The sequence below is a fragment of the Mus musculus genome, chromosome 14 (genome assembly GCF_000001635.26).
Source record: "Mus musculus strain C57BL/6J chromosome 14, GRCm38.p6 C57BL/6J".
Taxonomy (NCBI): Eukaryota; Metazoa; Chordata; class Mammalia; order Rodentia; family Muridae; genus Mus; species Mus musculus.
Window position 1 is genome coordinate 34,363,130 of NC_000080.6, and position 13,229 is coordinate 34,376,358.

General features: G+C 52.4%; 2 protein-coding genes and 1 long non-coding RNA gene across 3 annotated transcripts in view; 2 read left to right on the top strand and 1 right to left on the bottom strand.

Moving 5' to 3' along the window:
* The first annotated feature begins 1,997 nt into the window (after positions 1-1,997).
* Positions 1,998-4,442, top strand: Gm41131. The gene is made up of 2 exons (XR_874521.1): positions 1,998-3,359; positions 3,815-4,442. It is a non-coding gene; the product is annotated as a predicted gene, 41131 (long non-coding RNA).
* Positions 4,443-7,144: 2,702 nt separating this feature from the next.
* Positions 7,145-11,540, bottom strand: Sncg (synuclein, gamma). Its single transcript, NM_011430.3, has 5 exons — positions 11,331-11,540; positions 10,542-10,583; positions 10,127-10,254; positions 7,728-7,787; positions 7,145-7,436 (listed from the first exon to the last, which is right to left on the bottom strand). Exons 1-5 carry the CDS (start codon positions 11,449-11,451, stop codon positions 7,416-7,418), a joined length of 372 nt encoding a protein of 123 aa, NP_035560.1. The 5' UTR covers positions 11,452-11,540; the 3' UTR covers positions 7,145-7,415.
* An 834-nt stretch (positions 11,541-12,374) lies between these two features.
* Positions 12,375-13,229, top strand: part of Mmrn2 (multimerin 2) — a 28,784-nt gene continuing 27,929 nt past the window's right edge. Inside the window, exon 1 of the mRNA NM_153127.3 lies at positions 12,375-12,649. Within this exon, the coding sequence (NP_694767.3) occupies positions 12,486-12,649 (164 nt within the window). The 5' untranslated portion in view covers positions 12,375-12,485. The remainder of the gene's footprint in view (positions 12,650-13,229) is intronic.

Below are 13,229 nucleotides of genomic sequence, written 5' to 3' on the forward strand. Positions count from 1 at the left end.
CTGGAGGTAATGGTATCGGCTCCTGCACACTTGAGGAGGTATTCTTTGCGGGGGAGGGGCAGTCAGCCCCATGGATCCAAGTCTGGGTGCCAGCCTGGAGGGTGAAGAAAACCCAGAGCAAAGGCCTTTTTGAGCTCGTGGAGATACTGCCCTCAACTGGCAGGCTGAGGAAGACCTTCAGGGCCAGCCTGGAGCCAGTTTGCAAAGGAGGCTGTTTTTAATCTTGGAGGACCTGGGAAGGGTATGGTGTCCCGTGTCGTCCCGTCCCCCCCCTTTTCTTTCTTTCTTTTTTTTTTAACTGAAGTGGTAAACCCTTTATGTGCCAATTGGGGAATGGTGTTACTCGGGCGGCAACAATAATTTCAAAAAGGCCTGGAGATGGGAAGGGAGGCGGATGGAGGTCTCCCCGGATGTGTCTCTGATGAAAGGTTTCCTAGGCGTAGCCTCACCCTGTGGCATCTGTGAGTCACCCAGCAGCAGGGCGCGCCCCGGGTTTAGGTCCCGTGCGTGGACACGTGCTGAGTGCTGGGTGGGACCTGGTTTTGCAGGATCCCTACTCAATCTGGGACTTGTCGGACGAAAATGTCCAGCTTCGTTCTGGACCAGAAATTTATAGTTGGCTTGAGAAGAAAGGGGAGCTTAAGGGAGGTCGCACAAGCACACTGCCTCACAGACGCTGCACTCCAAGGCCACTGGCACAGGGTTCCCCGCGCACAGGCTTCTTCCTTGAGGGACTGCGCTCCGGGTGAGTCACCGCAGGGTGTGGCCGGGTCCGCAGCTCCCGCGGTTCTGTAGCCTGCACTGCCTCCTGTCGCCTGAGGGCCCTTCCACCCCCAGGCGCAGGTTCCCCTCTCCCCAGCCTCCAGAAGCACTCCTTCAGCTTCAGAGATGAGTCCCCAGAGGATCGGGGAGCAGGTTATTCCCATTGTAGGTGCAGTCTGCTTCCGGGAGAAGGGAAGCTTTGAATTGGGGAGCTAATGAGCAGTAGGCGGCGGAGAGGATGGGAAACCCGCCCCTAACGGCGCCAAAGAGCTGGGCCCTGCTTGGTGGAATCACTGAAGTGAACCCAAAAGGATAATAGTAGCTTTAATTAAAGGCACATCAAGGAGACAGCAGCTGAACAGAGCTCCGGGCCAAGCTCAGCCGTTCCCAGACTGGAGAGAAGTGCCCAGTCTCCTCACTGCTGATGGCTGAAGATGGGCAAAGTTTTGTCAGATCCTGGCTAGCAGTCTGGTCCTTGGGTCCCTGGCAGCACTTATCCACGCCTGGGAAAGGAAGCAAGACATAGTACGGGGGCAATGCCCTAGGGACCCATAGCTGTGCAGGGTTAAATCTCATTAGAGTCTGCTCCCCCAAAAATCTCACATTGAACCAGAGACTGTGAGGAGTGTGCACCCCCCTCCTCTTCACCCTCCACCCCCAATACCACTAGACTTTTCTGTACAGCCCTCTGGGATAGGGCCATCCTTTTCTCCTCTTGGAACAAAAAGATAGTGTCCTTAGCCCTAGGGCATTGACTTGAAGTTGAAAGTATAACCTAAAAACAAAATTCTAGGCCTTTAGGCCCAGGCTTGGGAATATGACCTCTGTGCCTCATTGCTCCAAGGTATGCTAATCATAAAACAGATAGCGACATTCCTCCACCCACCCCCTTCCTAGGTTCAAAGAGTGTTCATTCAAAGAAAGTCACCCTGACCATTGCCGGAACCCGCTATGCAAATGTGCTATTGTTAGGGGCTCTTAGAAACTGTCTTGAGAGATAACCTGCACAATTACCAGGTATTCCTTTCGACTCTTGTGACTTTGCACTTCCTTGGGACTCTTAACTGGTATCGCCCTCCCACTTCCTGAGTTGTGGTTTCTTCCTTTAAATACCCCCTTACTCAGCTACTGGGGCGCCACGGTCCTCTACCCCTGCGTGGTGTATGACTGTGGGCCTGAGAGCGCTCTTGAATAAAAATCCTCTTGCAGTTTGCAGCAAGACCGTTTCTTGTGGGTGATTTGGGGTGTCGCCTCTCCTGAGTCAGAACGTGAGGGAGTCCTCACGTTGGTTGTGGGTCTTTCAAAGTCTCTTGCCTTGAGCCACTCAGATAATGAAGGTTGGTGAGTCCTGCTGCCAGAGCACTTAGTAATCTATAGCTCTGGGCCCCTCCTTCCTGGCTTGTTTCCTTAATAAGGGAGTTAGATGTGAGAAACTAAGGCTGGGACCTGCCTAACAGGTGACACTTCAAAGTAATAAACAGCTGTTGCTTCTCCCCACCCTACCCCCACCACCCAAAGGAGGTTGAAAACAAAAAATTCCATTGGGATCTGGGAACCTCTTGGTCCCATCTGACTTGTACTGGGAGACCCAGCAGGTGGAGGTCTTGCTGGCAGAGGTCCACCTCAGTGAAGCTTTACCATAGCCTGGTGTTGGACCTGTTACCTGCTTGGCTCCTCAGATGGGCTTCAGCAACCACCAAAGCATTGTCCCAGATAGGTGTCCCGTGGCTCCTTCATCTCAGGGAGACTATGTCAGAGGATTTCACACTACAGAGACCTGCCGCTCCTGTCAGTGTGCCTCAAGAAGGTGCTGCTGCTGATGGTCAGGTAAGGCACTGCTCACTGACACCCTGGGCATCTTCTACTTGCTGCATCTTGTCTTTTGTGTCCTTGCTGCCACGGCTTGGAGGAGTTCTGGGTTGTTGAGGACATCTGCAGTGGGTCAATCCCGCTGACTGTGCTTTATCTAAACATCAATTTGGATTTTTAAAAGTAAGCCAGAGCCAGCTCACCCGGCCGAGGGACAGGGTAGGAGCAGGTCAGCAGACAGAATTATGGGGGCTTGAGGAAAATAGGGAGTAAAAGGCTGTGAGGGATGGAGGAGTGGAGACACGTGCAGGACCTTGGGGGTTCCTCATGGGGAAGGCGGAGACCCTAACTAGAATGGGCAAAGCAACTAAAGAATACAGAAGGGCTGAGTTCGGATTCAGAAGACCACTCACCCAGTGGGTGTGGCTTCTCCCTCCTCTGCCTTGGGGATTCCACCTGACGATCATGGGAGCTCTCAAGGCTGAAGATGATTCTAATAGACACTTAGCAGGGGTATTTCTATTGCTCATTTGCATGACGTATGTACGTGCGTGCGTGTGTGTGTGTGTGTGTGTGTGTGTGTGTGTGTGTGTGTGTGTACGTACATGTTTAGGCCCTTGGAGTAAAACCCTGCTAACTCAAGCTTGTTTGTTCTCAGAAAAAAGGAAAAGATTTGGGACTTTGGTAAGGAAAGGCTGGGTGTCTGGACACTTGTGGGTGCCACTCCAGGCCCAGCAGCCCTGAGAAGTCCCTGATCCCAAAGGCGAGGAGAGGGATTCTAGAGTTTGGTAAGTCAGTCTTTGATGCTAGTCCTAAACAAACATTACTTAACTGACTAACATATCTATCTGCATAGTTAAAGCATGACCTAAAAGTAGAGATGACAAAGGGGACACACGTGCCAGTCACCCTTAAGATACTTTGACAAGCCCTGTAAAGTTTGTTTAGTGAAAGTGGCCTCCAGATTCCCAAAGTAACCTAGGTGACTGTCATCATTGTAAGCCATGTGGCCAGGTGCAGAAATCAGGGAGAGGTCTGCTGTGTCGCTCAGTCGAGTTTAGTGATTTGTTTAATTCACTTTCTTTCTTTTTTTTTTTTTTTTTTTTTTTTGGTTTTTTGAGACAGGGTTTCTCTGTGTAGCCCTGGCTGTCCTGGAGCTCACTTTGTAGACCAGGCTGGCCTCGAACTCAGAAATCCGCCTGCCTCTGCCTCCCTTAATTCACTTTCTTTCTTTCTTTTTCAGGACAAGACCTCTCTGTAACCCAGTCTGACCCTGAACTCACGATTCCCCTGCCTCTGACTCCTGAGAGCAGCATTATTTATTTGTGTGTGTGTGTGTGTGAGAAAGAGAGAGAGAGAGAGAGAGAGAGAGAGAGAGAGAGAGAGAGAGAGAGAGAGAGAGAGATCACACGCATGTGTAGCACAATGTGAATGTGGAGGTTAGAATTCTTGCAGGAATCAGCTCTTTCCTTCCATCATGTAGTTCCAGGGATTGAACTCGGGTCATTAATCTTAGCAGCAAGCTCTCTATCCACTGAGCCAGCTTACCTGCCCCAAGTTAGTGATTTTTAAAGTCAACCAAAAAAGCCCAGCTTGGCTCCTATCTGTAATGCCAGCACTTGGGAAGCGAGGGCAGGAAGGATTGCTGGAAGTCAGAGGCCAGCCTGGACTACTGAGTGAGACTCTGTCTCAAAAGAGCAAACCAAAACCCCTAAAAGGCAGCTGTGCATGGAGGTCTACTGCTGTGATCTTGGAGGTAGATGCAGAAGGGTCAGGGGTTCAGGTCCACTTCAGCTACATGGTAAGTCTGAGACCAGTCTGGGATATATGAGATCTTGTATCAAAAAATAATAATAAAAATAAACCATAAATATAGTGGTCCATGCCTTTAATCCCAGCACTCAGGAGACAGAGACTGGCAGATCTCTGTGAGTTCAAGGCCAGCCTAGTTTACATAGCAAGTCCAGGACAGCCAGAGCTACACAGTGAGACCTTGTCACAAACAAACAAACAAACAAACAAACAGAAAGGTTCCATTTATGTAAAGATGGGGAGGCTGGAGAGATGGACGGCTCAGCAGAGAATGTGCTGCTTTTTCACAGAATTGGAGATTAAGTTCCAGCATCCGTGAAGGTGGATCGTACCTGCCTCCCTCTACTCCAGCTCCAAGGGGTTTGACACCCTCTTCTGACTTCTGAGGCCACTACCCTTGTGTGCACAAACCTCCTCTCAAATACATTCATATACACATAAGTAAAAACTAAACAAACCCAGTCAATATTTAACTTTCAAAAAGGAGAGAAAAAAAAGAGAGAGAGAAGGAAGTTTGTAGGAGTTTGGTCTGGTGCTGCTTGTATTCAAATCCCATACTCTAAGATCTGGTTACCCCCAATGAGGGGATCCTCACGTACACCAAGGGATGCTATGCAACGTTGCTCCCCAAATTAATTGGTGAATAAAATGCTAAAGCTTGTGATTGGGCAATAATAGATAGCGGTAGATGAGTTTTCAGTTACCTGGCTGGGGGTTGCAGGTGGGGGGAGGAGAGAAGAGCGAGGAAGGAGGAGGGAGACATCCTCATGGGGTACATGGATCATGAGCACATAACTATGGGGGTCCTGCCTACTGGAATAGGAGCTGTCCAGGTGGAGCATGTCAAGTAATACCTTGGGGCTATTGACAGGGAAGTAGACAAAATAGCACAGAGGGTTGATATCTGCCTGGCTCTAGTGCTTTAAGGCTTATTATAAATATAAAGCTTTTGTGTCTTTTATTTGGGTGTTAAATGATCTAAGGTGGGGTAACCCGCACCCCCCAAGTAATATTTCCCTAACAGAAGTTAACTAAAAGCAGCTGAGGTTGGAAGGTTTATTTTCCCAAGGTTAAACATCAGAAGGCCTGCAGGAGGAGCCAGGGAGTGGGACTCCTTGAGTAAGAACAGGCCTAGGACTAGAGCATGGCCTTTCTTTTCCAGAGGTTAGCCCAGAGCTTGGGACTGAGGTTAAAGGCTGGGAGCACTGCAGGTGCCTGTAGGTCTTCCTGGAGCAGGCTGACCTTGCTGTTTATCAGTTGAGTCCAGAACAGGGATTTCGGGGAGCAGAGACCTCTGCAAAGGCATTGGGAGGTACGAGACTTAATAGGCCCAGGTCTGCTGCCCGTCCTCCACCCCAGAGAGCTCCCAGGTGGGCACATCTCTCAAGCAGGCACACTTCCTGGGCAGGCACATGTTCCTGAAATTTTGCGTTGTGGGAGGAGGTATGTTTGGGAGCACACTGACTGCCCTGAGCCTCCTTCCTCCCATCCATGGGACCACTGGCCCTCTGTTCTTTCCCTCCTCCTCAGCAGTGGAAGCCTGCGACTCACCCATCTGGATTCAGGAGCTCAGGGGCAGGTTGACTGGGCTATTCTTGACCCCTGCTCCCTATTGCACAGGCTGGGTGGGAGATAAGTGTCTCAGGCCACTGTGGACTCAAGCTCTGGCTCTGGCACTGGCACCAGACTGGAGGCCTGGACAAGTGGCTTAAGAGTTCTGAACCCATACTGAACATCTAATAAACAGGTGAGGCCCCTAAGGAGGATTCCAAGATGAAACAGCCTCATGCTAGCCCCCAGTCAGGCTGGGTGCCTGGGCTGTTTTGAAATTTTGAACTGGCTCCATGGATACCATAGCTGAGCATGAAATCAGGCGGTTCTGGAACAAGACTATCCAGCTTGTACCTAGTCCGGAGACCACTCAGCTCTGTGCTCTTGGGCACGTTGTTTAAACTCAGTCCCTTAATTCCTTCTTTTTTTTTTTTTTTTTTTTTTGTTTTTTCGAGACAGGGTTTCTCTGTATAGCCCTGGCTGTCCTGGAACTCACTAGGCTGGCCTCAAACTCAGAAATCCGCTTGCCTCTGCCTCCTGAGTGCTGGGATTAAAGGCTTGCACCACCATGCCCAGCCCCTTAATTCCTTCTTAAGGCTTACCATGGTGCATACCAGCTATTTATTCATCTTCAGCACTGAGGTTTGAACCTACGGCCTCATGCTTGGTAGGCAAGCATTCTGCCACCAAACTATACTCCCAGTCCCAAATATGTCAACACCATTTTCTTTATGATGTCCTGTAGTCTCCTGGGCTAGAGGGGAAAGGAAAGCCCACCTGTCTGAGGATGTCAGGGGCCATGGAAGGTGCCTTGGGTTGCTCTGCTGTCCCTGTTCACCCTGTGGTTGAAGCCCTGGTCCCCGTAACACACAAGCTGCAGTTACACAGACATTCTCACCCTCTGCCCACCTGAGGTTCCTCAGACACAGTGAACCAGGCAGGCAGTGGGATCCGCTCTAAAGGGACACTGAGTCTGAGACCCTGTCTAGCCACTGCACTTCCATGGACAGTATCAGCAGCCTGTTATTTAGGGGGAGCCAAGAGAAAGGATGATACACTGCTGCTAAAGACAGCAGGGCTCCTGAAGGCACAGGTTCCAGAACTCTTCACGTGTACCTGGTCCCATCAGATGCTGAGCCTTGATGTCTTTCCCCTGGGAATGTCCAGAGGGCTTCATGAGGGTCGGCATAGCACAAAGAAGAAGCACTGGTGGGAGTGGGGCTCAGGTTTTATTTGGAATCATTAAAAAAAAAGAAATCACAGCAGCATCTGATTGGTGATCAGAGGACCATAGGGTAAAAGGAGCCAGCAGGGGGTGCTGGCGCTGGCAGTAGCGTGTGTGGACTTGTGGCACTGGGCTAGGGACAGAGAACTTGGGCAACCTGCAGGGCACTCTAGGCAGGGCATTCAGTGTGCCAGGTTGAGACAGGGTCCAAGGCAGAGGGGTGTCCCTTGAGCCTCTGTGGTTGGCTGGCAGCCTTCTAGTCTTCTCCACTCTTGGCCTGGCAGAGAAGAGAGGGCAGGAAGAAGAGGGGGAGGGCAGGAGGGAGGGAGGAAGGGAAGGAAGGAGGGAGGGAAAGAGACTTGCACCCATTTCCAGGCCCACAATTCTCCTTGACCACCTGGAAATGGTCACTCATGGAGCGGTCAGGCACTCGGGTCCCTGACTGCCCTACCCACGGCACTGTGGGAAGCTGTGGAAGGTCTCCCAGGACCAAGAAATGAAAGCAGGGCCTCTCTGGCTCAGGTCTCTATGGCAGAACTTTCTGGTGCACCCTGGGAACCCCTCTTACCTCTTCATTCTCCTCTTGCTCTTTGGCTTCTTGGTCCTGTGCAGGGGGTTCCAAGTCCTCCTACAGGGGAGCAAAGGAGACACAAGGCTATGGGAAGAGACACGGGCCCTCAGTTGCCATAGCAGGGTCTCCCCTGTCAGGTCTCACAGATGAACAGAGGCCTTCCATCATGTTTCTGTGCTTAGAGGGTCTGGAGGTGCCAGATACCCTCCAAGCCAGGCATCATCTCCTGCAAGCACATCCCAAGTCATGGGCACCTGGCCCCTACAGACTTAGGCTCCTTAAGCGAGGAAGCCTGGAGTGTGTGCAGTAAGGAGAGACCCTTGAGTCACACAAACCCCTCCCTCAGGCTGTATGAGCATCGAATGCCATCACTGTTCACAGAGATCCTGAGGATAGGGGTCAGGGCCTAGATACTATTGCATGGCTTCAGAGTTCAAAGTATCAGGGCTTCAGGTCCCTCTCAGGTACTCAGGAGTGTGGGTCACTCTTCCGGCCTTCCGGATGGACTCTTGGCTCAGGCCTGTCTTCCATCTCCACAGCATTTCCTTCACGGTCATGACGGCAGTGGGTTTGGAACTAGACTGATGGTCAGTCTAGAGTCTGTTCTCAGAACGTATCTGTGTTAACTTGGGGTTAGGGTATGATGTCACAACTAGTTCATGGGTCAACAGAAAATGGCAAAGCCCCAAGGGCTCAGTAGCATCTTCTAGGTTAGCAAGGGTAGCCTGAACTTGCTCCCAGGATCCTTCTTGCCAGTGGCTTGGGAGTAAGCTTCCTGGGATGACTGCTGTGCTGGGAACAGTGGTAATGATGATGACAGGTGCTGTCTTAATTAGGGTTTTACTGCTGTGAACAGACACCATGACCAAGGCACTTCTTATAAGGACAGCATTTAATTGGGGCTGGCTTAATGGTTCAAAGGTTCAATCCATTAGCATCAAGGTGGGAGCATGGCAGCATCCAGGCAGGCATGGAGCAGGAGGAACTGAGAGTTCTACGTCTTCATTTGAAGGCCACGCTAGGAGAAGGCTTCCAGGCAGCTAGGGCAAAGGTCTTAAAGCCCAGGCCTACAAGGCCACACCCACTCCAACAAGGCCACACCCACTCCAACAAGGCCACACCCCCTAATAGTGCAGCTCCTTGGGCCAAGCATAAACAGACCATCACAGGCACTAACCATGTGCCTGGCAGAATTGCATCCTAGTATCACTTCTCTGCCTCCTCCCAAAGCCCTAAGGTGTAGCATTTCAGATGAGGAAATGGGTATAATCCAGAGAGGATCTTCTCAAAGTCACACAGCCTGCAGAGGTGCACCTACACACTCCAGTGACAGGAGACCCTGTGCTGGCCCTGGAAGCAGGTGTTTGGGGTGAGTGACCCCTCCCCTTTCTCCTGCTCCTTACAGTAGTCTTCTGTGGCATTGGCTGTGTGGGAAGCCTAGGGCTGCACCATTGGGGTTGCCTGCTGTAGTGTGTGTGGCTGACCATAACAGGTCTTTGGAATTAGCTTCCTTCCCAACCTCCATTCTGGAATCCCCATTCATGCACAGTCCATACTCAGTCTTTCAAGGGTGTAGCTCAGAAACTGGCCACTCACGGAACCTACGTGCTGGCAGAGACCAGCCATGTGACCGTGGTGCATCATATCACCTAATCTCTCTAGGCCCTTCCTTCCATATCTGGTTTGGTGGAATTTGGGGCCCCATTAAATAGGTTAGTAAGTGTAAAAGACTTAAAGCAGAGCTTACTCTTTGGCAAGTGCGGAGACAGCTCCTACTTCTGGCATCTATCCCCAGAGAGCCTGATGCCCCTGTTTTATCCACTGCCTGCCACATGCGTACATACACATGCGCATCCATTCACACATGCATTCCACGCATATGCGTTCACACACATCTCTACCCTACCAATAATGCACATACAACCCACATGTTCACACAAAGACCTCAGCAGAGGGTGGAGTCGGAGCCCTGCCACTTGCCCACCACAAGTGGGCAGTGTTGCCATTACTGCTTCCTTGGGAGGTGGAAGCTAGACCCTGGGATGAGGGAGGGTTGGATAAAAGATAAAAGGTAGCTCTGGTGGTGGCTTTCAGCTTTAGCCTGTCACCATACACTGCCCTTGTGATATGTATTTCCTGCATGCCAAGGGGATGGGGCTGGCCATGGTCTGCATGTCGCTTTCCTTGTGCATAAAATGAATCCCAAGTCCCCACTCTTGGAGTGTGATGGGGATTCCTGATATGAACAGGTACAGAGATACCAAGTCGCCCCAGCACACAGTGGGTACTGTCTGTAAAGTTAAGCAGTGTCTAGTGCTATTTACCCGTGTGTTCACGAGGGCAGAATTGCCTCCTATTGCTGGGGAGCCTAGAAAAAGGACATGAACCAGGCTTACCTTGCGCACCACCCCGGTGGTGACCACGATGTTTTCAGCCTCCTCCACGGTCTTGTTGGCCACTGTGTTGACGCTGCTGACCACAGCTTCACTCACGGCATTGGCCTGCTCCTTGGTCTTCTCAGCCACTGCAGAGGATTCTGGTTGGACTCAGCCCTGGCCCCCTCCACTGCTGCCTACCCAAGCTGAGGAGAGCAACCCCTTCCCAGAGCCCAGATGCCTGATGCCTGACTTCTAGTTACTTCGATCCCTTTGTCTGACTCTAGGGCAGAACAATGTGATGGTCTATCTTCAGGGCATGTAGTGGTTTGGGTCACCAAGGGCTTAGGGCTCCAGTTGGTACAAAGAGGACTTCAGGTATGGACCCTGGATATAGGGCAGGATTTGTGGGGTCCCCAGTTCTGGGTCATCTTACCTGAGGTGACACTTTGTACCACGTTCTCCTTGGTTTTGGTGCCTATTGGAGGAAGAGGTGTACAAGCGGTCAGGGCAAACAGCTGGACACAATGTGGGGGCCAGGAGGGGATGAGGATGGCGTCTGGGGACAGTAGCCCCTTCAAAAGGCCATTTCCTGCTGTGTCTGAAGGACAGAGGACAGACGGGAAGGAGACAGGACAGGAAGAGGGGACAAAATAGACCAGGCCTGAGGTACTGTTACTGGTAGGGCTATGGCCCTTGCATGGGCGTGGCCCCGGCCTCAGAAGCAGCAGCTGAACAGGGCAGAGAAAGCTGAGTCACAGGATTAGCCACCCCTGTCCCCTCTTTAGAAAGAGCCCAGAATGCTGGGGGTGGGTTGAACACTAAATGGGACCCATTTTCACAGACTACCCTTCCCCTCTAAGCCAGGAGTGGCCTGGCTCAGATGCAGCAACTCCCATTGGAGAAAGCGGGGTCCACCTGAGCAGATCATTACCTCAGGGTCTCCAGGTTAGGAGACTCCAGGCATGTGTGTGCATGCTTTTGAGTGCCCACACGTAGGTGTGGCACTCCGGTCCTGTCCCACTCAGAGTCCCTTCCCCCAGAGTATCAAAGACAATTAGATACTACCATATTCTCCAGGGTGTGCGACCCTGCCTCAACAATCAGAATTTCATCTCAAAACGCTTTCTAGAAGCTGGGGGAATCTGCAGAGGGAGGCATCTGCCCTCCATTAGGGACCCCTCCACCCTGCCCCGCCCCGCCCCGCCCCACCTACCACACTCACCCACATACATAACCCCCTCCTTGGTCTTCTCAGCTGCCTCCGTTACTCCCTGCTTGGTCTTTTCTACAGCACCCACAACACCTTCCTTGGCAATGGAGAAGCCTTTCTTGAAGACGTCCATGGTGTTTGCAAGGATGGAACCTGGCTGCTGCAAGCTATGGACTGGAGTGCTGCCGCAGCCGCTGTCTCTGCTGCTACTGCCTCTTATTGACGCAGATGAAATATTGATGCTGTGGCTGCTGGCTGGAGCCCAGCCAGCCCGGGCCAGGGTGGGGGCAGGGAGGGCGGGCCAGAGAGAAGGCATGCCTCACGGGGATACCAGCGAGCAGGGCCCGGGCCCCTACTGGCTCTATTCTGCCCTGCTGACTCTTGTTGGCCCTGGGGGAGGGAGAGCGTGTTGGAGGCTGGACATATCCTAATCTATCATTACACCTCATTCATCCTTGGAAAGCCCTGGTGGTCTCGTGCCCTGGCTCTTATATGCAGAAGAAAAGTGCCTTGACTGATGATGCCTCAGTGTCCCAGGCTGGGCCGGGGTCAGGGCCAATCCAATGAATGGCCAACCTGCAGGCTGCCCTGTTATCCAGTTCCCCACTGTATCCTGGATGCTCTTGAGCCTGGAGCTCTAGCCAAACCTGTTGGAAGGCTGAGGCCAGAAACACCCAAAGCTGCTCCCCATGCCCTAGACTGGGCTGCCCGCTGTGTGATTCTAGCATAGTCCCTTTCCTTCTCTGAGTTCCCACCCACCTGCTAGTTCCCATAGCCCAAGGTGCCGAGCAGGTGTGATGTGCCCGTTCCCCACTTCCTGGCCAACAGTATGGGTGGCACCAGATCTCCTCCAGGCCCACGACAGAGTCCTGGAGAAATAAGTTTAATGGGGCCACCTTTATGTGTCTACCAAATCCCGTGTCCCTGATTCAAGTGCCCTCAGGACACAGGAATTGACCTGAGTGGTTGGAGGCCTCCAAGGGGGCCAGGCTGGAAGGGGCGGGGGCGGGGGCGGATGAGACTTGCCGGGTGGGCCGGACCAGGCCACTTCCTCCCTTTGTTGTCCTCGTGTTTTCTTTTCTTTCTGACATTTCGCTTGAAGACCACATCACCAGCAAATTTGAGAGTCACTTGTAAGGCTGAGCATCAGCACAGGAGCCCCTCACCATGATCCCGACACTGCTGCTGGGCTTTGGGGTGTACCTGAGCTGGGGACTGCTAGGGTCCTGGGCACAGGACCCCGGTACCAAGTTCTCCCATCTCAATAGGCCCGGCATGCCTGAAGGCTGGAGACTAGGGGCTGAGGATACCAGCAGAGACCCCATCAGACGGTAAGGAAATCCTGCCCTTGTCGGAGATCGGGAGATGATGTCTGAGCCCCAGATACACATCTGAGGAATGGGCTGATGTGTGGCTATCTCTATAGCTAAGGGATGCTAGTTTCCTGGATCTGGTACTCCAGGCCCCAGGCTGGGGATGGCAGGGTGATTCCTGCTTGACCTATAGCAGGGGCTTTGGGTGGGGCTGCAACAGGTAACACAGCTCCCACTAGTGGCATGGGACTCAGAGGGTTGGGTGTTCTAGATGATTCCAGGTGATGGGGCTATCGCTCCTGCTCTTCAAAGGAGCTCAGCTCTGAAACCTGAGCCTCTGTAAGGCTGGCCCAGCCTAAGCCCTAGGGGACAGCAGCTCACAGGGAAGGCATTTGGATCTAAGTGCCCAGAGTACCAGGCCAGGATTACTAAACAGAGCAAGGGTTCCTCAGTCCCCAGAGCTCATGGAGGCAGGGAATCCTAGAGCAATTTCACGAAGCCTCCTGCACGGACAGGGTGCAGTGAGACCCCAGGCAAGGTTTTCCGACATCGCCTTTATGCTTAGAGGTGCCAGGACTCTAGGTCTGTCCCTCAGGGT